Source organism: Xenopus laevis, chromosome 7L, assembly GCF_017654675.1.
Source record: "Xenopus laevis strain J_2021 chromosome 7L, Xenopus_laevis_v10.1, whole genome shotgun sequence".
Classification (NCBI taxonomy): Eukaryota; Metazoa; Chordata; class Amphibia; order Anura; family Pipidae; genus Xenopus; species Xenopus laevis.
Window position 1 is genome coordinate 111,441,273 of NC_054383.1, and position 26,423 is coordinate 111,467,695.

The 26,423-nt window shown below is 39.2% G+C and overlaps 1 protein-coding gene across 1 annotated transcript; it reads left to right on the forward strand.

The window, feature by feature from the left end:
• Positions 1-220: 220 nt before the first annotated feature.
• Positions 221-22,154, forward strand: shisa7.L (shisa family member 7 L homeolog). Its single transcript, XM_018226276.2, has 5 exons — positions 221-777; positions 6,013-6,167; positions 16,958-17,017; positions 18,836-18,991; positions 20,969-22,154. Exons 1-5 carry the CDS (start codon positions 221-223, stop codon positions 21,553-21,555), a joined length of 1,515 nt encoding a protein of 504 aa, XP_018081765.2. The 3' UTR covers positions 21,556-22,154.
• The last annotated feature ends 4,269 nt before the right edge of the window (positions 22,155-26,423 follow it).

Here is a 26,423-nt window from a genome sequence, read left to right on the forward strand (position 1 = left end):
AGACACCTTCTTTTGTAAAAATTCTTAAAGAAAACAATTCAAGAAGAAAGGGAAATATATGTACAAAGCCCTTCATGATTCTACATTAGAGAAGGGCAGAATTGTGAAAGTGACTAAAGTGCCAAAGTCAAACAAGGGACAAAAAGAATTCTTCTTCCATCAAAAAAAATAAATAAACTATATTAGCAGCTGCTGCCATTTGCCATATATGTGGACTGCCATGTATCATCTGCTGATGGTGTTAGTCAGTGTAACTCTAGATGTTTTTAACGTGCACTCAGTGCTCCGTGTTGGTGCTCTGCAGGCCCGACGGCAGGGTAACAAAACACAGTCACTGCCAATGTTGCTGGCACACATTAAGCGCCCTCCGACTTCACAGAACGCTTCTTCCGGAAGGAGCCAGTCTGTTCTAGACATGTGCTATGGGTACTTTGACGTGATGGGGCAGTTTGATACCACCTTTAACTGTACGACAGGTACATTCCGCTACTGCTGTGGCACTTGCCACTACCGCTTCTGTTGTGAACATCGCCACAAGCGCTTGGACCAGGAAAAGTGTAGCAACTATAACACCCCACTGTGGGCGTACACAACTCAATCGATTACCACCAGTGCAAACAGCAAACAGAATCACAATGAACACTCAGACCAGACCAATAGCACCGTCTACGTCATATGTGGTGTCATTAGCTTCACTTTAGCTGTGGGCATTGGAGTCAAGTTTGCCTTCAACAAGGCCTCCCGACGAGCCCGCGGGAGAGAGATCAATGTACCCAGGTGAGACGGAAAATGCTCGTTCAATGTTCTTGTTATCAGAAATGTAATTATTGGTTCTAGTTTCTCACAGTGGAAAATTGCCCTGTAACCGTTTTGATATGAAATGATTTATCTTCTAAAAAATACTTGTTAAATTGGTTCCAAGACCTTGTGAATGATTATGAATACTGATGTATATAATATGTTTAAAAAAAAACAGCTGGCTAAACCGAGGGATTTCAAGAATAGAATATTTCTATTTTATGCCTTTAAATAAAACCATTTGTATACTTATCACCCCAGATGATGGCATAATGGGCATTATAAACGTCCATGCAATTTATAATATGCATTTTATTTTTCCAGTGAAATATTCTTTTTCATTACTACTATGGCATTTCTTTTTTATTATTATTTTTACACTCGCTCCCCTGCCCATTGCCTGGAAATGTAACCATAGATAGTGAACCATATAAAAATCTGTTTGTATTCATTTTTTTTTGCCAGGGTCTCATGGCTACAGTTAATTAAGGAGCAGTCCATTGAACCAAACTAAAAATAAGTTGATCAAAATACTTACTCTACCACAATTGCTCTAAAAAGCCAAGCGATTCAAATAAAAGTACTTTCAGTTTACTGTTCTGCATTGATTATTATACGTACACCCAATAACAAAAACAAATAAAAATAAGGCAGAATTATCTATTAATTATCTTAATTTATGGTCCTTTTACTATGAATGCATAAGGCCTGGGCCTTTAATGGTCTCACCATTGCCAAGGGTTTGTTTTGATGTTTGTGAAGATATATAGGGTTTTTTTTGCTATAAAATCCGAATTTTTAGTGGAATAGAAAAACTCTTAATTTTTTCAGATTTATTATCCCGAGGATGCCAAAAGTCAGAATCAGAAAATACTCCATCTTCAACCTGTCGAGGTCCCGTAGAAGTCAATAGCAGAGGACCTATTTGCAATTTGAAGATATTATGGTCTGCACTGAGTCTCGTACAATAATCCAAACATTTCGGCTTTTCTGCCAATTTCATGAACAATTTGGACTTTTTGGGTGTCAAATCTGAAAAATTTAGATTTTTTGTGCAACAATCAAAAAAAGTTGCGGTTTTCGTGTGACAATCTGAGAAAGTATTGTTTTTTCCCGGATTTGTGTTTTTTTAATCACAAATAAGGGTAAATCACAGATTCTAGTTTGGTCAGACTTTTTTTTGTTTTACAACATCAGAAAAATTTGGATTTTGATAAATAACCCCCATAGAGTTTTTGAAGAAGAGTTCTTCCAGCTAATGTGTGGTCCGTTGCACTAAAAGATGCTTCAGTTATCTAATGAGGTGGCGTAACTAGATATTACTGGGCCCCAGAGCTAATTATTTTTCAGGCCCACAAAATGTCTACAGGTTGACCTGTTTCACCAATATTTATTGAAATTGTATATGAATTGGGGCCCCTATGCCTCCTGGGCCCCCCTGCAGCCACTGGGTCTGCTTTCTCTGTAGTTACGCCCCTGAAGAGCGTTAAGGGTTTGTATTTTAAAGGACTGAGACAAAGAGACTCCTTCTACCACTGCACTGGAACCCTCCATGGTTTTCCTCTATCATATATCAGATTAGATGAGAATGAGGCATCCTATTGATTTAATCAGGGATAGTTCTACAACATAATATTTTCTTTGAAAATTTGATGTAGTTCCTTTAAAGGACCTTGAAGCCTGGAGCTGGAAACTGGGCTGGATCCACAGCACTGTGTGTTAGGCAGGTCATCTCTGAGAGATGTATTATCAGATAAGATACTTGCTCTGGGCTGTTCCATCTCCTCTGAGATTCTTGTACATTACAGAAATGTAAGATATGGTTTCTGGCATGAAAACATTCAAACAGTAATTCTGTGCATGTTGTTAGTAAAAAACAAACTGAAAAAAACCCCAAAAACTACCACTTATTGTCAGTAAGCTAAGCCTAACATATTTTTGCTAATACTTTACCTTTAGGCTAATGTCACAACGGGCGACTTTCCCACGGCAATTAAACACGAGGTAAATCGTCCAAACTGTGACAAATGTTCCTTTAGGTGGTACATGGGAGAGTGTCAACTGCAACACTCACTCATGCCACAGAGCTGTCAATATGGGCCCATTAATTGGATAAAGTGAGCCAGAACACCAATTTCACTCAGTGCCAGCCAATTGCAATGAGCTTACCTGGAACATTATCAGTTGCCAGGGGCTACTGGTGAAGTGGCAGTGAGTCACGAAACGCGTTAAGCGGGCAGCCCCACAGAAGAGATGCTGCTGTAATTTTTAATGGATTTATAATAAATTTTGACCTTTTTAACATATTATTCTGGCTCTGCGGTGCTCCGTTCCTCTACATTGATTTGGCAGTAGCCAGGGGAAATTAGTTGCTATTGATGTCAGTAAAGCCTCCCTTTAATATATTATTACTGACTGATGGCACAAGGGTGTATTCTCTACCAAGTTATTTCCACTAAATAAACCAAAACGATGTTCTTTTAAAATCATGAATCATTAGGAGTCTGCCTTATTGCTTACCATGAAGATGTTAAATATGTAGTAAAGGAATATTTAGGAAAAAGTATATGTAAAAAAAAATATATATATATATATATATATATATATATATATATATATATATATATAATTTTTAATAAGATCCTAGTTGGTGTCCCTGAGACTATTTTGGCCATGGGAAAAATAATAATATACCAACTCAATAACCATGTAGGTGGCCATATTGGTGACCTAACCAAACAAGTGTATCTTCAGGTGTATAGCCATTCTAATGGAGTACGAACAACCACCAGTGGAATGCAGGACATAAAAGTGATAGCAAAAAAGGCAATAAGAGAAAAAAGGAATGTGTAAAACTGTGACAGAATAGAAGAGTTGAATACCCTAAGGCAGTGATCCCCAACCAGTAGCTCGTGAGCAACATGTTGCTCTTCAAGCCCTTGGATGTTGCCAGTGGCCTCAAAGTAGGTGCTTATTTTTGAATTCCAGGCTTGGAGGCAAGTTTTGGTTGTATAAAAACCAGGAATACTGCCAAACAGAGTCTCAATGTAGGTTTACAATCCTCATAAGGGCTACCAAATGGCCAATCACAGCACTTGTTTGGCACCCCAGGAATATTTTTCATGCTAGTGTTGCTCCCCAACTCCTTTTACTTCTAAATGTTGCTCACGGGTTCAAAAGGTTGGGGATCCCTGCGCTAAGGTGAGGGAAGATGAAGAATCAGGAGAATAGAAAATATGAAAATAAAAAGGGTGCATGTGTGAACAAAAGAGAAAGGAACAAGTGCAACCAAAAAGTGCAGAACACAATAATGGAAAGGTATAAATCACAAAAAAATCCAAATAGCATAAGAAATAACTAAGCATAAATAGAGCAAACTAAAATATGTCCTTAGAATACTTGTTCAAAGAATGGGCCATGATAAATCAATAAGGCTGTTGCATATATTTGTTTGTTTTTTCAATTAAACATTATACATTGAAAATGAATAATGGAACACCCTGTACAGGTGCAAGCGTGAATGGGAATAACATTCTAAACAGCAAAGTCCATTTTTGATTGTTTGGACCTTGAATGTTCAAGTAGTTAATATATGATTATTTGGTCCAAACATCGAGTGATCATTTTGTATGGGAAGTAAAAGGGAGCCAATGTCCCTCCCTGGTTGTCTGACCTCACAAATTGACCAACCTCACAAATGCTGAAAAATTGAATCCAGAAAAATAGCTTTAGGATCCCATCCCCCAAACTATAAAACAGATAATCAGTTTCATGTGTGTATTCTGATATTGCACATCAATCAGAACCCCCAGCAGGCCACATATAGTCCTAGGACCCCCATGGGCAGCTACATCTGCCGTCTTTATCATTCCACTCCATCTTAAATCACTTCTTCTCTGGCCAAATTCTCCTGTTGGTTGGAGAAAGCTCATACCAAGAAGTCAGGGGTGTAAATACAGAGGAAGCAGACCCTGCAGCTGCAGGGGGGTGTAGGGAGCCCTTTGAGGCCCTAATTAATGAGCAATTTCAACATATATTGGTAAAACAGGAAACCTCTGGATATGTTGGGGCCGTAATATTAATTTGCTGTGGGGCCCAGTAACATCTAGTTACACTACTGCACAGGAAGTGTTTCATTTAAACTGTATTTTATGATGGGCTAGGAAAAATCTTCAGCGGAATGATGATAATCTTTAAAAACAAAACATCAAAACAAGGTGTAATGTTTTCCACTTCAGCTGTATGTGTGTAGGAGCTGTAACATATACACAGAGAGAAGTGATAGAAGATTGATCCCATTTGACCTCATTTCTTTTTTCAAAAATAGGCAATAATGCATTTATTGTCATACACATAAATCCCTCGATGTTATGTTTTAAATGTCTCATTGCTCACTTAGATTATTTTAAAGACTGTTTACTATCTCACAAGTGTCTCTCCCAGGCAATAAATTAGAGGCATATCATTAGAAGGAGGGGGTGGTGCACTCACTCTCAACATGGGCTGAAACCACTGACCAGAATTCCAAAGGAATATTCATGAATATCTACTGCTTGGAAAGACAGACTGGCTATTGTTGAATAAACAGTACACAGGAAAAATATTTGGCCTCCCATTGTATACAGAGTTTAGACAAATTAATGTTGCAAATCTGTACAATGGACCAATTTAATTCTATGGTGTTGGCCAATATCACACTGTATACATTCCGTTCTGTTAAAACACTGACAGCTGTTGTGACTAGTAATTGAAATTGAGGATGGGAGTGAGTGCAGCATTTACTCATGAAATGTACTGGACAGCCATCAAAGTATGTTTCTAGACCTATTTGCATGGCCCTAGGGCCCAACGATCAGATCAAAATGTAGGCAATTCGGGCGGTTGGATCGTGGGACCACATCAATGAACAGATGCGGCCGCAATCCAACGGGATTTTTAACCCTGCCCGTTTGTCATGTGGCGACTTTCGGGCAGATATCAATCAGGGAAGCCCGTTGGAGGGCCCCACGCACGGGCCGATGAGCTGCCGATTGGGTCCGTCGGCAACTTTTATTGGCCCGTGTTTGGCCAGCTTTAACAGAAGTGTCCAAGTAGTCATTCTTGCCTACTATTATGACATTGACCTTAGATCAAATGTATTTTCTGCTATATTATTAGCAAAAAAGATTCAGATTCTTTTGTAAAACCGAGTAATCATTGCTGTCATTATTTCAGAGCTCTTGTGGATATCCTCCGGCATCAATCAGTTCAAGGGAATCACACTGAAAGAAACAATAGCACAACTCTCAATTCAGGAATCCATGATAACGGGCCTTCACGGCCACCCAAGAACCTCTACAACCCAGTCAAGTCTGCCAAGAGCAACCATGGTGAGTAGACCCTGACATTACAGGGAAATTATACGTTGAACATCAACAAAGTGTGTGAATTTTGGGCTGACTATTTCAGTAACAAAACTATTGCAATGCCATAATTTAGCATAATAATAAAGGAAGACAGATGCAACTCAGGTATCAGAAGACCATGAAAATGTCCCAAACTAAAAGGTAATGTTGGGAGCATTGTATTCCTGTAATATAGAAAGTTAACAATGGGCAGTCAATTGCAGGAATCATTAGACAGTCAGGGCCGGATTTACATAGTGGGCGCCCCTAGGCCCACTGCCGTTTGTCGCCCCTGTCCCCACCCCTTTTTTTGTGCAAATTTTCATCATCTGGACCAATGTGGGTGTGGTTGGGCAGCATGCCGCCCCCCTAAAGTCCTGCCGCCCTAGGCCCGGGCCTAGGTGGGCTTTCCACAAATCCAGGCCTGTAGACAGTAGCAAACTGTCACCCTGCTTAGAGTATATTGTTGGAGTTACAGTTCCTAACAGACTGTAGTTCTGTTCTATTGTAACACAGAGGGCTGCCTTGTAGCTCTCCACATGGTTTTACAAAATAGTAACCAATTATTAGGAGCATAAATTCAGATGCAGCGACACATTAAAAAAATCAGGATGCACCGAATCCACAATTTTTAAAGTTTGGTCAAATACTGAATCCACCACCAAATAAGAATCCAAACCCTAATTTTCATATACAAAATGATGAAAAGAGATTGTCAACTTTTAGTTTAAAGTGATGTCATCATTGAAAAAGTCAAGTAAAAATTAGGGTTTGAATTCAGCCAAATCTCAATCCTGTGGAAAAAAAAAAAAGCTTGGAATCTAGATTGAATCCGGGATTTAGATCTGAATACATTGTACATATTTAATTACTTTGCTATTTTTGCTACATTCCCTATAATCGAGTCGTGCACCAGGGTAGAGATGATTGCTGGCTTAGATATCCTTGGGAAGTACAGCCTGAAAGCCAGTCAGGGTAATATTTGTGGCAACCACTTGTTTTTTGTGGAATACATATTGTTGGATGACTGACATGACAATATTTTTTGTTTAATTAAAGTCACTATGACCAACAATTGACCAAAAAGTCTAGAAACACTGGATTCCAGATTGAAGAAGAGATAAAAAAATAACACTAATAAAATAATAATCCTTTATTAGTGGAAGGACCTACAATTTCCCATTCATGTATGTACAGCAAGGTACTCTAAACATCAAGGATCGGGTGCATTTTAGATTTAATTGCTTGTTTTAAGCATTGGGCGCTTCTCATTTAGCCTTATTCTTTGGCATTTAAAACGAATATCCTGAACATCTGTAGTTGCCAGCCTCCTTCTCCTTATATAGATTATAATATATATTTTATATAAATAAAATAAAGGACCAGGAAGGATTCCATCTTTATTCCAACAAAGACTTGCCAGCAGCTCTGGCTCTGCCAGCCCATTATCTTATCTGTTTTAAAATACTTGATCTTCTTTGATCCTTGGACCTTCTTAAGACTGGCAATGATGTATTCCACACAGTATACAAATAATTTTGTAATTGTCGTGGGGTGTTTCAGACAGCATTGGTCTTCATGCTGAGATATGAATGATCACCACATTTTCTAAAATGTATTTTCCTATTTTACACACTTTACAGTTATGCAGTATTATTTTCCGTTCTATTAGACAAATGGTTTCCAAACTGTGGGGCCATAGGGGTGAAGGGGCTCAGGCTGAAAGTCAGCAAACATGAGATTAGAGCAGGGATCCCCAACCTTTTTACTCATGAGCCACATTCAAATGGAAAAATGGAGGGCAACACAAGTATGCAGTTCCTGGGGTGCCAAATATAGCTGTGACTGGCCATTTGGTAGCCACTATGTGGACTGGCAGCTTAAATGAGGGCAGTACACTTGGTTTTTATGCAACCAAAACTTGCAAGCCAGGAATTCAAAAATAAGCACCTGTTTTGGGGCCAGTGGGAGCAACATCCAAGTGGTTGGTCACAACATGTTGCTTACAAGCCACTGGTTAAGGATCAATAGATTTGGTGATAATGCCTGTTTGCTCTCCTAGATACATCTGAAAGACCAAGTAGGACGTCATGTAAATTGAGACTTGTGCTGAACACTTACTTGCTGTCCTATCAATTATTCTTGTAACACCCACATGTTCCACTGGATCTGTAACATTGTTATCAGCTAATAGCTTGGGCCTCCAAGGCTCAAGAAGTCTGATAACCACAGCATTAGATGGATACATGATCATGATCTCTGTCCTCTGTCATATGTCTGCCACTGGGGTCTCTGTCTCATCTCATGAACTTTCTGACTTTCAGAGAGAGAGGGGAAGATGCATGCCTGAGTGTAGGCAGGGGACAAGGCCTGGTTCCGGGCGTGGGAATGGACCTGAGTCCAGGCGGTAGAACCGGCCTAAGTCTGAGCAGTTGAGTGGGTCTGAGTCCAGGTGGAAGCAGACCTGGGACGATGGGACCTATGAAGGATGGGGCCCACCAGGTGACTGTGCATGCCTGTGTCCTCAAACTGAATGCCAGTTGCAGCCATCATTTCAAAGTGATTCATTTTGACACAAGTTTGCTGTGTCCTTGGAAGCAACCCGCTGTGGGAACCATGGGATTAAAGCCACGTTCAGGGTTCCCCAGCATCAATAGGCACACTTTACAAAATTAAAAAAATAACAATGGTATGTCAATCTTTTAAAAGTAATTTATATTTCATTTGTACTTTTATCATGATCGTTTTGCAGAAAAAGCTCCTTCTTCAACTCTGAGGACCAGGTTAATAAACACCCTACTTTGTCCTGCTGAGAAACCTTTCCTGTATTCAGTGCAATAAACCATTATCTCAGTTGTTAAATTCAAATAAAATCCATGTCTATGTCTCATAGGGCACATGTCATTATTTTGGGAAGAACATAAGGTACTCTAATGGTAGGCCAAGACCTCATGCCTGCATAAATCTAAAGTGTCACAGAGGAAAAAACATACATGGAAGTACTTTGGGTCTGTTCAGCTATTCACTGAAAACAGTAAATCTGGAACAGCAAAGGTCAGCAGTGAGCTGGTAATGCTCTGTTATACATTAGTCACAGTGTTTAGCGTACAGGCAATACTTCATTTACTTTACAATAATTATATACAGGGTCTTGATTTCAATTTCACACCTTGGCAAGCTGCTCCATTGCAAATAAGTCTCATTTCATCCTCCGGCAATTAATATTCTTGTGACTAGCCATGCCCCTGACTCTCGGTTCTTTGTGTGGAAATAACACAGTGCAAACCTGGAGTTATTGTACACAGCAGAGCAAGAGGCATTTGTAAACACTTGTTTATGTGGCGCTACTGTGAAAGGAGAACACGTTCTGCCTTTTGGCTCTGTAGATGAAGCAGCAGGTGTGATGTTTCTCATACAAACACAAAATGAGAAATCTGTCATGGGTGTTAATAAGGAACACGTTCCATTACTATGCATGGGCAGAGAAAGAGCTCTGTGGTTGTTTAGAAAAACACATGTAGCGAGAAGCAATGAGTTAAGGGAACAATGTGGCTATACAGCTACCTGGAGTATCCACACATTAAGTCTACTAAAAAATAATTTAAACATTAATTAAACCCAATAGGAGTGTTTTGCCTCCAATAAGGATCAATTATATCTTAGTATCAATCATGTAGATGGTAGTGCCCTCTTATAACAGGAAATAAGAAAATAATTTAAAAAAAAAATTGTATTATTTGATTATAATGGACACTATAGGAGATGGTCTTCCCATAATTCAGAGCTTTCAGATATTGGGTTTCCAGAGAACAGATCCCATACCTGTATAGCAACTAGTCCCTTAAATCTGTGGCGAAGTGCCATTTAATTCTGTCCATGTTGGCTAGTTGGCCTAGTATAGTGGGCTAGTGCACGAGCAATGGAAAAGAACTGACGCATATTCTTTATGCGTCATGGCACACTGCATGCGATATTCCAAGGACTTTCTTCCTGCCTAGGGCCCCATACACATTGCACTTAGTTGTAACTAATCAACAAAAGGAGAAAAAACTTTTTTCCTAATAGGGTTCCAGGCGGTAGAACCGGCCTAAGTCTGAGCAGTTGAGTGGGTCTGAGTCCAGGCGGAAGCAGACCTGGGACGATGGGACCTATGAAGGATGGGGCCCACCAGGTGACTGTGCATGCCTGTGTCCTCAAACTGAGTGCCAGTTGCAGCCATCATTTCAAAGTGGGTCACTTTTGGCACAAGTTTGCTGTGTCTTTGGAAGCAACCCGCTGAAAATGAAAAAGAACTGACGCATATTCTTTATGCGTCATGGCACACTGCATGCGATATTCCAAGGACTTTCTTCCTGCCTAGGGCCCCATACACATTGCACTTAGTTGTAACTAATCAACAAAAGGAGAAAAAACTTTTTTCCTAATAGAGTCCAGGTTTCCCCCTAGAAATAAATAATTGAGGATTGTCCAAATTTAGAGAGCTAGGGGACACAGTAGGAATCTCCTACATTCCATCATCTGCTCCTCCTTTAGCTGTACCTCTCATGAAGGCCTTTTTCATAGTAGCAAACAACAGAAAGTCTTCTTATCCTGTAGGTCATCCGTTGGAATGTCTTAAAATCAGCTGTAAGCAACCTGGCCATTCGCAGGGCAAACTGAGCATGGGCAATCGGCTATTGGATGCTCACATGCATGTGAGAATATGCGCTTGTGTAGATGCATGCAGGCGTGCACAAATAGCAAGTGGACTGTCGGCACAAAGCAGAGAGCAGACTAGGGGTAGCAGGCAGAGAAAGTACGTGCCTGGTGCCCCTCCAGCTTTGTTCCCTAGACACGTGCCTACTCTGCCTACCCCTAGTTCCGGCCCTGCTTAAAATAAATATTGCATTCTCATGTTGAATCTAGACATGTAGCCTACAGATGTAGTTATAACACTGTGGAGAGAGAAGGCTTCCAAACAGACAGCAAGCCAGTCATATACTTTGGAATGCTTCTATCTACATAAATAGTTAACACCCTTGCAGACAATGTAATTACAAGCGCTGAACATCTCCGATTCTCTGTTCTAGGACCCGAGGGGAAACATTTAATTTTTCTAATTAACACAGATCCCCAGTCTAGCAACTGAAGGGAAAAACAATGATAAAAATGCAAATGAATAATGTTTTTACCCATTCTGGCTGATGCTAATTGGCACCCTACTTGCCAGTTTCCTCGGCCTAGGATTAAATGACTATATTGGCTAAAGTAGCTTTCTTATTTACGTCCTGCTTCTAGGAAATGTTGTAAGCACATAAACTCTCCATCATACATGTATTACACGTATTGTGCTTAGAATATTATGCCAAGATATTTTTGTCCAAGCAGGGATACTATTTAGAGGGTAAAATGTATCATAAAATATAAAAATATAAAACATGTGAATAAATCTATACCTGTGAGCCAGCTGACTAGAGTAAATAGAATAGTAAGTGATCCAGATGAAAGACTAAAAGTTAATGTGTAGTCACTTCCTGTGAATCCCTTTAAAGGAGAACTAACCCCTAAAAATGAATGTGGCTAAAAATGCCATATTTTATATACTGAACTTATTGCACCAGCCTAAAGTTTCAGCTTGTCAATAGCAGCAATGATCCAGGACTTCAAACTTGTCACAGGGGAAAGTGTCTGTGACACTCACATGCTCAGTGGGCTCTGAGCAGCTGTTGAGAAGCTAAGCTTAGGGGTCGTCACTAATTATCCAGCAGAAAATGAGGTTGGTCTGTAATATAAGCTGATGCTACAGGACTGATTATTAAATTCTGATGCTAATTTCACTGGTTTCTGTGCTGCCATGTAGTAATTATCTGTATTAATTACTAACCAGCCTTATATTGTGACATTTCTATTCTATGTGTACTGTATATTGTGAGTGGGTCCCTAAGCTCAGTAAGGGACAGCAGCACAGAGCATGTGCAGTGAATCAGCAGAAAAAAAGATGGGGAGCTACTGGGGCATCTTTGGAGACACAGGTCTTTACTGCTAAAGGGCTGTGGTTGCCTTGGGCTAATACAGAAGCTCAAAATATAATGTACTACATTTCTAGCTACTTCTTTAGTTACGATTTAGTTCTCGTTTAAGAAGCATATGACCATGTTCATGTATTATTTTTAGCTTGATAAAGGGAGCGTTGCATGCACGAAACGTAGCCTGCTTTTAATGTGACTTTTTCACTTAATACACTGTTTTGCAAACTGTGAGTGCTGCCTTATTGTGTTTCTTGTGTGTGTATATATATATATATAGAATCCGTAGAAAAAGGTGCACACCAGGATTTTTCAATAAAACTTCAAATTTATTAAATAATTTTAAAACAGGAACCGGCCAACGTTTCGGTCATTCTCTAAGACGTCTTAGAGAATGACCGAAACGTTGGCCGGTTCCTGTTTTAAAATTATTTAATAAATTTGAAGTTTATTGAAAAATCCTGGTGTGCACCTTTTTCTACGGATTCTAGATCATGCAGCTTTTCTAGGGTAGCACCCAGGTATGTGATTTCTATTTTTGAAACTCCATTGGATGGTGTGCGTTAGAATTTCGAATTTGTACTATATATATATATATATATATATATATATGCACTCTCAAATGAACCAGCAACACAGGGATATTTTTCAAAAGTAGAAAGTGTATTTAGTGAAGCATGTTCCATATATATATATATATATATATATATATATATATATATATATATATATATATATATATATATATATATATATATATATATATATATATATATATATATATACACACACATATATATATATACATACATACAACACACACACCATTGGTATAATCTGGACTTGCTCACCAGGGTACCGGGAAAAATCCTGGTTGACCCTGACCTTGTTGACCAATGCCCACAAACCAGCTGCCCCCATAGCACCACCACTCCTTCTGCCATGTATTACACTGTGGAATGTGGGCCATCTTTAATTTTTAACTGAGAAATAAGTGGCACAGAGAGCAGGAGCGGCATTGGCTGGGGTGGACTGGGAATAGGGAGTCACTGTGTGGTGAGCCCTTTGGTGGCTGGGTAGTGGGCCATTGAGTTTGGTACTGGTGGTGCATGGGTACCCCATTCTGACTTTGTATAACAGTGTCCCTGCTATAGTATCCAGGGCATTTTCACTTTCAATTTTGTTCATGGCCAGTCCGTTCCAATGTATTATATTATCACAGCAGGCACAACATTTGCTTAATATTTGCTCTAGTTCTAATATCCAATAGAATCCAGTAAGTTAGTAGCATGTACTGGTCTGCTGATTGAAAGCAAATACCTTCCATGACTTGAGATGGCCATATGGGGCCGGTAAACACTGTCGACCCTGCCCCTCCATATTGAGTTGACAGTTTATACCTAACCAAAAATCGTTAGGTTAGAAATGAGGGCCACATGGGCACATTAATGCCATCCTCTCTTAGTGGTTCTCCCTAGGCCTGCATTATGATTCATTCTGTGGCCCCGATGCCAAATGATCAAACTATCACACTTTGGCCCAGTGCATTGGCAGACAAATAACATATGTAAAGGTTTGGCAACCCTGCCACAGAAACACAATTACATTGCACCCCCAGCTTTGCTACACTTGGAGCAGTTATTGAATTGTCCCTTTATAATATAATTCTGTTTCCATTATGTGGAACCTGATGTAATTTAAATCAATTGCGATCAATGTTGCCCAGGAACATCTCCTTATGCCACTGCCTATGTACCCATGTACTTTGCAACAAATTCAAACACAATATCTTCAGACTAAACTCCAAAGATGAATGTGCTCATGCTGAATAGCGATCATCCTTCAGTTCCAATCTTCCTCATCCTCCCTTTCTTTTCTATATTTACATTAAACCATCACCAAAAGACTCAGTATCAGCTAATAGGTTACTGTGGCAACCAATCCATGACCCAGAATGCATCACTTATGTCCCTGTGTTTTGCTTCAACTATTTTCTTTTGCCTATTTTTCTTTCTTTCTTCTTTATTTTTTTTATTCAATCCCTCTTTTTTCAAGAACAGAACGACTCTCCCCATCTGCTTGCCAAGGGCAAATAAATTAGCACAAATCAAATGGCAGAAATGCCACGGCTTTGCTTCGTGTAACCTCGGAATCTATGACAAGTCTCTTAAATATCATTGCTTAAAACTGCTCTAATTATTTCTGGATGTGAATGTAATTCCTATGGCTTCAGCTGACAGAACTATGCATGAATTTCCATATTAATTAGAAAGGAAGCGAGTGCTTAATCAGCACCACATTCACAAGTGCTGAAATGAATTCTATTTTTTTAAGGCATTTTGCTGGTTGGAAGAATAATAAGGAACCTATTATATATGATATATTGGAACCATTATTCAGCATAGCCTTCTCTTCCTGCATGCTGTGCTTTCATGTTTAAATTACTGGCCTCTAACAATAAATATAATGCAGTGCTATCAGTAGGGCCTGTCTCAGGGGATTTTTCCTTTAATGATTTCAAATAAATATACACTAAAGGGGCCAAGGTGAAAATAGCAAAAAAACAGGAGCAAACCATTTTGACACCCCCAAGTTGGGGCTGCCACTTCCAGCTCTAATGGAGCACAAAGTGTTGCTACTGTCTATATATGCCAATACTGCCTATAAAAAGAGTAGCATAGGAGTGGAGTGTAGGTAACCTTTGGCACATCTCTGTGCTTTATTCATGGTGCATATAGAAGGAGCTCCAGCCTCCTGTACTGATTTAAGATCAGGGCTCCCATGTGTTATGCTCTGCGTCTGCACCATGGAGGGCTCGAGAGCACAAAGCATAGCTGCTCTGCACAAGAAAACCACTATGGGGGGAATTCACAAAAATGTCGGTAAAATAAGTAACCCAGAAGTGGCAGTCGACAAATTTGTAAAATGTCGTAGTAACGGCAAATTCACAAAGGCAGATGTTACCGTCTCTGAATGTATCGTAAGTCCGCCAATTTTCTAAAATGTCGTATATCTTTTACAGAGCGTTTTCAAAAGACAATTTCATCGACATTTTCATTTTGGAGAGCCTAATGTGTCGGAAAAATTGGCGGCAAAACAAATGAGTTTCTTAGCGATTCATAAAAATTTGGGGAAAAGTGGCGCCGAAAAAAACACGCCCACTTTTAACGACACTGTTTTAAAAGCGTTGTACGCGTCGGAAAATTGGCGGGTAATTGATCTGTGAATTCGTCTGCACTTTCTACGACATTTTAAAGACATGTTTTCGTTCCAGACACTTTTGTGAATTCCCCCCTATGTGTATCATATGTACCGTTATTTAACAAGCCCTCATAGGGGTTTTACTCGCAGGAGGATTTCATTCAAAGGTTCCCATGAAATTTGACATTAAAAATGATCTGTTGCCTCTCCATCCCAAGGCTCAGTGAGTGCAGTAAGATGGGTTACTATTGCTTTCGACTACCATTGTTATGCTTCTATGCTATGGCTTGTTTGGATTTGAGTGTCAAATGAAATTCTGCTGGCACAGATGGCGTCTTGTCCCTTCAAAGCCAGACATGAAGATGCTGCATGGCTGATTAGCAGTCCACTCGGGTACATACTAAGTGGCTGCAGAGAGGTGAGGAGAGTCTGCATCAGGCATCTGAAGTGACTACTAATCAACCACATTATATGTTATTATCAGAGCTTTACTGGAGAGGTGCAAATAGATGTGACGTGGCCACACACATGCTGGGTCCCCACAGAACAGATCATAGGAAAGAAGAAAAAGGGAATGACGAATGGCAGAGACCAGGAATAGCCAATCCCAAATAAGGAATATTCAGTTAAGAGCTTTAACTAGTAATTATTAGCATTATTATTCCAGTTATTTATAAAAACAATATGCCTGAAAGCAGGTCCGGACTGAGAATTGAAATAGACCCTGGCATTTCAGGTATACAGAGGCCCAATCAGCCCACACAGAGGCCCAATCAGCCCACACAGAGGCCCACCCAGCCCACTAAATACTGAATATGGCACCTTATAGCAGCCCCTCTGGCATTTGCCAGAACCCACAGATTGCCAGTCCGGGCCTGCCTGAAAGAGAAAGCATTTGTTATCATACTGTGAGCCCCGGAGGTCTGCTCAGCTCAAACCCACTTTGTACAATAAAAGACCCTGTATGTCCCATCACACAGCATAGCCTAACCAGTGTGTATGTAATTTTCTGTTACAGCTCTGCTTTATGACTTGCTGCAGTAGTTAAGGAGTAAATGTCTGGCATTGGTACAGTTTCACATAATTATTACTATTATTAACACATATTTATAAAGTGCCAACATATTCCACTGTGCTGTACAACAGCAGGGTGTATAAATCAAACATACAAATTACATGCCATTACATTTCCTCGGCAGGAAGACCGAGACACAGTAAATAAAGAATTTTCATGTTCTACCGGCTGCTCATTAGAACTTAAATATGCATTGGTTGTTTCAATACACAACAGTGCCACCCAGTGGCCGACAGAGAGGTTTCCTTCAGCATTACAGGGATTCGCTGCCTATTATTAAGCTACAACTTGTTTTATCTACAACTTGGGTCAATTCAGCGATGTTTGGTTTGTCTACAATAGTCCAACAATTGTTCAATTGCTTTGCTCTGTATTGTAGAAAAGGTCCTACACTACAGGGTCCTACTTGCTTTAGTTACTAGCTCTGCTGCAGAAATATTCTGCAACCTTTGTTGCATTCTGTATCCATTTAACTTTCCTTGCTCTTCTTACAGATAACCTGCACCACAATTTCATCCTCACCGTCAACAGCCCAAAGCATGCAGCTACTCTAGGTAAGTGTGTAACTTAACCAATGTAACGTATACAGTGTGTTCCACAGGACTGTACAGAGGATTTTTATTGAATTCCTTTAATTGGGCCAACTTTTGAAGTGTTGAGTTGCATTAGCTTTCCAAGCCACATAGTCTTTGTTATGCAATGCAACACTGCTGCTTTATTAAAAGGTTTCATATGTGCAATAAGTTGTTGCTTGTGAGGCCTCCACACCTGGATACCACTCTTCTCTAATATGTGAGGTTTAATGGAGAAACCTCAGCTTCAAGCCTGGGTTTTTGGGCAGTCCACAAAGACCCAGGCCTAGGGTGGCAAAAATCTTGGGGCCAGCTGGCTGCATCAGAACTGGGGACTGGGCTGTAGAAATTGACAGTTTCCCCACTGCCGGCAATCAGTGAGTGATCTGCACCAGCAGTAAATAGGTAAGGGAGTAGGGGTGTGAGCGGTGGGGGGCAGGAGGTAGAAGCCCCCTAGGGGAGCTTTGAGTTGAAATCCGGGCCTGCTCAGCCTTCAACATTGAAATTATGTTTCTCCCCAGCCCTTTATTTGTCCATCAGCCTCTTGGTAACCGATGCTTTTATGCTTTACCGGGGTAAAAAAAGGGTGACCTGTGCCCTTTAAGTCTCTATACAGAGGGGCAAATCTCACTGGCTATTTTGTCATCGGATGTCACATACATATCAGTTATCCAACCACTGGGGACCATGACTTTGTGTCTCAAGGTCAAAGACTCCATAGGATGTATTTATTGAGTGTCAGAATTATAATCCAGTTAAGAAACATTGATCTACAAGATGAACGTGGTCCTGCACAAATCCTTCTCAGAAAGGATCTTTAAGACCTATTGATGCCCACAATGAATAGGGTTTCTTTCTTCCAAGGTGTCCGATTAATATATCAACTCTTGACTATCTAGCAACTGCCACCTGTACATGTATCCATATGAAACCTTCTTATGTCCATGAACTGTTGGCAGTAAATAAAACTTGTTTCCATTGTCGGCTGTTGTGGCTGTTATAATGGTACAGGCTACAGAGACATGTAGGCTGCAGCTACAACTTATTTAACTTATTAAAAAATCATTTCAATATATTTTAAGATAATGCCACAAAATGAACATGATTAATAAAGTGATCTTCTTCTTTTAAGCCAAACAAAAGTGGTTGAAGTCTGTATTTTTACAAATGAATACACCTAAGTCCTATTTTATAAATATTTTATTTTGAATGAAATTTCTGGTTGAAGAAGAAAATATTATTCTATGGGCTCTTACAGACGAGTGTCTTTAGCTGCGCTCCCCTGCGTTCCGGTTTCATGCGTTCAGCCGCAGGGGAGCACAAGAGTAGACGCACTGAATTCTTTTCAATGGGGCTGTACTCACACAGACGCATGTAAGCGCAGAACGCAGGAAAAATGCAACATACTTCGTCCCAACCTGCGTTCGTCGATTACATGAGTCAAATTCAGTGCGTCTACTCCTGCGCTCCCCTGCGGCTGAATGCATGGGAGCGCAGCTAAAAATGCTCGTCTGTAAGAGCCCTAAGGAACATTCAAATGTAACTTAAATTTAAGGCAGCTGTCGGTCTGTACCTGCCTGATCATTCTGACTCTTGAAATAAAGTAGCACAACATTTTTTAAGCATGCATGGTACTGTGTGAAATGGAGTCTCAGTTGAAGCAAAGCTGGCATTGCTGCATTGTTTCAGTGAGTCAGAACCTACAGTGATGGACAAATGCTTCTTTCAATTGCATTTACAAATACAAATAATGTTTCCCTTTCTTTTTTTTTGTAACCACTTGGGTTTCTCTCTCCCTAGACTACAGAATGAACAACATACAGCTTCCAACTTCTTCCACAAAATACAACACCTTGTCTTTCTCCCGCTCATTCCACAACCTCTCGCATTTGCCACCATCCTATGAGGCTGCCATCAAGTCTGACATCAGCAGATACTCTTCCCTCAAAAGACTTGGTGAGGGCACATGCAATCGGAAATGAATAGTGATGGGCGAATTTGTCCCGTTTTGCTTCAGCGGAAAATTAGTGCAACGCGAATATGTGCGCCCACATAAATTTTGACTCCAGCTGTAATTCTGATGCTCGCGTCAATTTTGACAGCGTTAAAGTCAATGGGCGCCGTGCCAGTTTGGACGTAAGCTACTTTTCCAACGCACGTCCAAATTTTCGCCCATCACTAGAAATTAATATCCATTGTCAGTTCGTAAGTAGAGATTCAATTACTTAGGCATCTGAAAGCTTTGAGCATTAGTCTGCTGTAGAGAAGTCATTAAAGAAGCTGATTGAAGTGGGAATATAGAAAATAATATTGATTTAAACATTTCAACAGCAAATTATCTAACATATAGTAACAGTGTAACCCAGAGTAACACAGGAACATTGATAACACGTGGTGCTAACATATAGAGACATTGTAACATAAAGTAAGATATAGAGGAATATAATAACATGGTACCATAACAATTTTGGCATAAACCAAGTAGCATATAGTAACATGGTAGCATATAGTAATGTAGTAACATACAGCAATATGGTGTCAATATAACATGGAGTAATATAGCAATACAGAGGAACATATTAACTGGTGATTTAGAATAACAGTAAAGTTTGAAACATAGAGTAACATAAAATAACATGCTAATTAGTTTATAATTAATGAGTAATTAGTTAACATAGTAACAAAGAGTAAAATGGTAACAGAGTGACTTGCTAACATGTTAAATCGTAACACTATCACAGAGTACTGTAATGGCATATAGTAACATAGTAATTTACAATAAAATATAGAAACATGGAATAGAACAGTAACACAGAATAACTGAACAACTTAGAGGATAACAAAGTAACATCCCCAAGTAACATGGCAACACAGAGCAGTATAGTAAAATAGACCAATATAGTAACATGGAGAAAAAGAGTAACAATAAAACGTACTAAAATGGCAACACATAGTACTATTTAATAACATAGTAAACATAGTAACATAGATTAATATAAAGTAACATGTTAATATATAGTGAATAAAGTACCCCCTCTTGTAAAATATAAGGATATTATAAGTTACCAAGAGTTTCATGACCATATTAACACACGAGGCCGAAGGCCGAGTGTTTTTATAAAGGTCATGGAACTCCGAGGTAACTTCTAATATCCTCATATTTTACAACTGGGGGTTCTTTATTTATTATAATACACAAGTTTTAATGAGTCATGTGACAGAAATGACATCAGAACTCAGATATTCATGGCTTTTGTGTATTATATTGTAATATTGAAACAGAGTAGCATAGAGTAATATAAAGTAACAGATCGTACAGGTTTTTTTTAGGGTACCCTCCTTCCCCCCTACATTTCCTAACATATGGCACATAAACTATACACTGGGCTCATGTGAAGGGCAATATAACAACTCTATTGTATTTATTAAGGTTCCCTGAGCTTGTGTAGTGTAATGTATTTGCTGCAACATATACGCCCATTGAAATTTAACTTCCTGCCGTATGCAAATTATCTAACGCTAGCGCAACTTTGCAATGACTGCCATAGTAACGCTAGCGCAACTTCAAAAGCATTCAGCGATGGCGACAAAACTTCGCAACTTAGTGAATTTACCTGGCGAAGTGTGGCGAAGGTGGCGAAGCCGATGCTGGTGAATTTTCGCCCGTTAGTGAATTTCCCCCATAGTCTTTTATAACACAGAGCAACAGCAATATAGAGTAACATAGTAAGAATCTGTAACATGGGTAATATGGAGTAAGAGAGAAAGTGTAACATATAGAAACTTAAAGATACACAGTTTAACACAGGAATATAAAGTGACCCAGTAATTAAGTAACAGAGTAACATAATCATTGAGTATGAATGATATTAGAATTCATGAAAAAAATGACTATATATAAATAATTGTATTGCTTTTTGTTTCTATGTGAAGCGGAAAAAGATATGGATGATTTCTACCTGAAAAGGAAACACCTGGCCGAATTAACCCGCGGTACTCTCCCTCTCCATGTCATGAAAATGAACTATGATCATGATGGCTATCTGGAAAAATCTCAAGTGCCAAGACGAGTAATGTCTCAGGAGCACATTCTCTCGGACAATCACTATCCTGTCCATTATGATTACACCATACCCAGAGACCGCCTTGTCTCTCAAGAACGTCTTCTTTCTCGGGAGGTGTTGCACTCACAGGAACATCTGCTCTCTCCTGAAAGGAGGCACCACCGTGGCCCGTCGCCATTCCAAGAAATGCGCCCAGTCCACCAGAAAGCTCTGTCCCACACCAATGTCTGTGCCAGCACCCCAATGCTTGACCGCCACCACATGATAAAGATGAACTCCCATCCTACATCTTCCAACTCACCCAAGACTACTTGGGACATGGGCAACCACACAGCCAACAGGCGACAAGCCTTTGCTGCCAAGCGCCAAAACACCATTGAGCAACTTCAATTCATCCCCGGGCATCTCCCAAGTCAGCATCTGCGCACAGGGAGCAAGAACGAGGTCACTGTTTAAACTCCTTATTTTGTCTGTTTCTTTTTTCCCTCCTTAGAAAATGAGGCAGTTGGTTTTTGTACTGTAGTTTCCTGCTTTTTCTCGTTGCTTTACGTTGAATCGATATCACAAAACCTAAAGTACAGGCAGAAGACAACATTATTTTTGGGTCCTAGTAAGGACAATGTTTTAAAGTTTCATTCACTTTTTTAAAAAAAATAATCCAACTGCCTCCACCGCCAAGTACATGATTCAGTTCTTGGCACCAACTGATGTCAAAGATAATGATATCTTTAAGACAGAGACAAGCAGGCTGGAAACGGGAGACTCAGTTGGGACCACAAGGTGGTCACATAAAAAGTAGCACCTCGTGACAATAAGAAACTGTCCGGTTTCATGGAAGAGCAGGCTGAAGGAAACAACCAGCGAACATGGTTGAGGTGTTTGGCCAATTTTAGCTAGCGAGAAGATAATGGAGCCAAAAAAACAAGTGACCCTTGTGTGTGCTCTAATCAGGGTAAGGTCAATAACTGACTCCAACTTAAAGAAAAGTTGCACACTTTTTTAACTCTGTTTCTGTACGAAAAAAATGTGATATACTGCATTAGATGGACACAAAAATGCCATAAAATCTCTACATGGAGACTTTTTTAAACAAAACTGTTGTCTTTGGTTTAATAAATGCCAAAACTTTGTTGCTCATATTCCAACTGGACAACCATTGAATGAACTTTACAGAAACCTAAGTTAATAGAAGAAGAGTAATTGTACCCATACCCACTGTTGCTTCCCTTATCTAGTAAAAAGACTTAGTAAGAAAAGACTGCAGAAATACTTTGTTCTTACTGAACTATTTTTTTTTTGGCTTAAGTTCTTTTTGTCTCACTATTGTTTAAAAAAAAACAGAAGCCATTTGGTTGTTGAGAGTGAAATATCTCCGTATCGTCTGGTTTGTAATATATCACTTCCTCATCAATTTTGATTTCATGATTTTGTTTTTTTATTCAATGACCTGATGCGATTTCAGATGAGCTTTTAACGCCACACTACAAATGATATAGCCAGAAAGCTGATCTGAGAAGCCTCCCGACCACCCACTTCCTTGAAGCTCTTTCCATCACAAATGGCCTTAACCTTTTCGATAAATATTTGCCGTTGGGCAGTCTTTTTAATTAATATAGTACTCCCAGATTCGATAAACCTGACATGACTGAAACGTTTTCCTTTGCCATAATAATGATCGAGATGTCAACAGACCAGGTTGTCCTGACTTACAGGAACCCCAAAAACATTGCCTAATAAAAGTATTCTTTATGAATACAGTTCAAATTACTGACATAGCAATTCCTGCTATTTCTCAACTGCCGGTCCTACTTGCAGACGTCTTGCTGCTAACATCTTGACTTGATGGAGAACTTGGACTGATCCCTCAACAAATAAACCAACACATACAACACCCCACTTTGTCATGGCTGATTTGTTGACCAATCAAAACGCTTTCTGACCACTGAAACGTGAAAACTGCTGTGTAGCATGAAAACACAGACATATAAGTGTGTTCCTCTCTTTTTTACCCTCCGCCAAACCATTGACCCTGCTTTTTTTTTTGGTGTTATGGGAATGTACATTTTTGTAACAGGCTGAAGATAATTTTAGTTTCTTCTAATACTGTGGCATCTTTTTTGGCACTGATCACTGTTGTGGTTTCAAACTAACTCTTTTTTGTTTTTTTTAGGACAGTTGCTAAGGGTTTTTATCGAATTTGAGGGTTACTAAATGCCTCCTTTATCTTAGAGTAAGAAGCACTACACTGTTCACCCTATAGCACTACAGCTTAAAGAGCAATTGACGTTGTGATTGTGATCGCACCCTGCCAGAACCTTCAACCAATAGGTGACGCTTATTGTGTCTCTTTATCAATACCATGCCAACATTGTATATTCAATAATTAATTTAGGGATAGGAAACCTTAAGTATTTCAGTTTATAATTGACAGGCATAAGATCTTGTGAATATGGAACTAGATCTGCAACCTCAAAAGTGCAAAAAGTAACCCATATTTTAAAATTTAAATTATTATTTTAAAGTATGTAAAAACCCTCTGGACAGAAGCGTGTTCTTCATGTCCTTGGACGCTGGTGGGAATTTACACAAGTGTATTGAAATCATAGTTTTGCTTCCTCGTTAGAAATGAATACCTTTATTCCCTAGGAATCATATATAGATATATGTGACCTGAATTTATCTGAACTGTGTGATTCCAATTGATCCGAACTGAGTTGCTAATCGAATTGTAGCTGCATTACTCCTCTATATTCTGTTTGCCATAAATGACATACCTCAGTTGCAATCCAAATGCTATGGGAGCCATATTGCTGTTCTCTAGTTACAGTATAAAGAATGAAGGTTTATCGCAGGTTTTGAAGTTTATTATAAGTGCTGCTTTATATGATTCTTTTTCTTCTTCAAAATGTCCCATATGTGAGGGTGAGATCTTTGGTTTTTTTTGGTGTTTCTGCTAGTTTCTCAATGTTTTCCACATATTTTCACCGTCATCTGTCCAAAAACATGTTTTTGCTCCCCATTACTCCATTTGTCTTATGTTGTTTGATGTTTCAGTACAGATATTTCCCCCTTACTTGCATGTGCATACACAAACACAGCTACCATTAGTCTTTTTGTTCAACAGTTACATTATTGAGACATTACAAAGCAAAATAACCTTTTGCAAATAAAAATGCAGATGTAAAGGCTGTGCGGGGAGTTGATAAATAACTTGTTCTTTATGGAGCAAATTAAATTATTTTCTGAGTTGGCTCAGAGAACCTAAAATCCACAGAAACCATGAGTTTCCACACTTGCTTTCCCACCATGCTTAAATATATTAATTTAGAGGGCCAGCTATGGTTATACTGATGTTTGGATGGTCTCCTATTGCTAGAACACACTGGTTCCTCATTGTTGAATGATTTACTATTAAGGTGCCCACTCGGGAGTTGACTTTGGGTAAATGCCAATGTAACCCATGTTTATCATTTGGAAATGATAAAGATGACTTAATTACACTAAGACAGTGGGTCTGGTGGTAGCATGGTTTTCTGTAAACCAGCAAAGAGTATACACATTGACATGAGTGACTGATCACCCTGATATTGAATTTTCCTGCAAAAAACACCAGATTTTGCTTGGACAAACTGATAATTGGAGAGGGGTGTTTCACACATTGATCAATAATATTATTTGGCCATAAATGCAAGAATGTTATAAAAGAATCAGCCCTATGTAGTGTAACCAGTGTTAGAGCTGGTTTAAGATAAAGTGCAGTGTGTCAGGTTAAAAATTAAATTGCAATATATATATATAGGCAACACATGTCCACAATTTGCATACAATCAGGAACGCCTGAAAGATTGCCATGTACACGTATGAGTGCACAGATAGATCTTTGCCATCTATGGCAGTGTGTTCCAAGGCAATCATTCTGAAATGAACACTTTTTAATATATTTCTGTCTATTTCATAATGTTTCCAAGACGCTCTAAAGGCAACGAAACACTATAAGCAAAACACATGTGCCCGTACTCTAAGAAGGTTATTTATCAAAATCCGGATTTTTCTGATTTTTAAATAAAAAAGTCCTAACAAACTACAATCCATGATTTGACCATATTTATTATTTAAAAATCACAAATGAATCAGTTCGGGGAAAACCCAGAAAAAATCATATGAAAAATTGCATTATACGATTTTTTTCTAGATTTTTCCCAAATCGTTGGGAAAATGTTGTTTGGGCTTGTTTATCCGAATCCTATTATTTTTTCAGGTTTTTGTCCAAAAAGCCTGAAATCTGATTTTTGGCTAAACCCAGTGCAGACCACGATAACTTCCAATTAGAATACGGACCTCTCCCATTGACTTATACAGTGTACAAACTCGGCAGGTCTGAGATGGCGGATTTTCGGATTCTGACTTTTTGAAACCTCTAATTTTTCAAGCTTTTAGCATTCAGACTTTAATAAATAACCCCCTAATTGTTTTTAATTGTTTAAAAGTGTAAGACACTGCAAATCCTAAAATAAAAGGCAACGGAAAGATCATGCGCAATGTTCATTTTTTTGTATGATTATAATAATATTTTAGATTATTGCTGACTCGTAGTTAGTATTTTATGGTGTAGTACAGGTATGGGACCTGTTATCCAGAATGCTCGGGGCCTGGGGGTTTCCGGATAAGGGATCTTTCTGTAATTTGGATCTTCATTACTTAAGTCTACTATAAAATCATGTAGACGTTAAATAAACCCAATAGGCTGGTTTTGCTTCCAATAAGGATTAATTATATCTTAGTTTGGATCAAGTACAAGCTACTGCTTTATAATTACAGAGAAAAAGGAAAAACATTTTAAAAATTTGGATTATTTGATTATAATGGACTCTATGGGAGACGGCCTTTCCGTAATTTAGAGCTTTCTAGATAACGGGTTTCCGGATAACAGATCCTATACCTGTATAATCTGAAAGTAGGTCATTATGGTTAATCCATTGGAGAAGACAGAGAGGGTTCATGAAGATCATTGGGGAGGGTAGTGTTGCTGCACCAAAAGCCATTAAACACTGGATCAAGGATAGACCATATTTATCAAAGGGTGAACAGAGAATTTGACACATGTAAGTCGAGCCAGCTGCTTGGAAAATATTGGAGAACTTGGGTGAAAAAGCTGTGGTATAAACCATGAAGCAACGTTGTAGCCACATTCAGTAACCCACAGCATCCAATCAGCAGTTAGCTTTGACAGGTCTATAATAAAAGCAACAACTGGTCATAATGGGCTACTTCAGAGGGATAAACCATTGCTCAAGTTGCCACCAAAGTTTCCATGGTTTCCATAG

What these genes read in the sequence shown, in the direction of transcription:
- shisa7.L (XM_018226276.2), top strand. Translation starts at nt 221, where the DNA reads ATGTATCATCTGCTGATGGTGTTAGTCAGTGTAACTCTAGATGTTTTT. An exon ending in AGAGAGATCAATGTACCCAG is followed by an intron (nt 778 to 6,012) that starts GTGAGACGGAAA and finishes TCATTATTTCAG; the next exon opens with AGCTCTTGTGGATATCCTCC. An exon ending in AAAGCATGCAGCTACTCTAG is followed by an intron (nt 17,018 to 18,835) that starts GTAAGTGTGTAA and finishes CTCTCTCCCTAG; the next exon opens with ACTACAGAATGAACAACATA.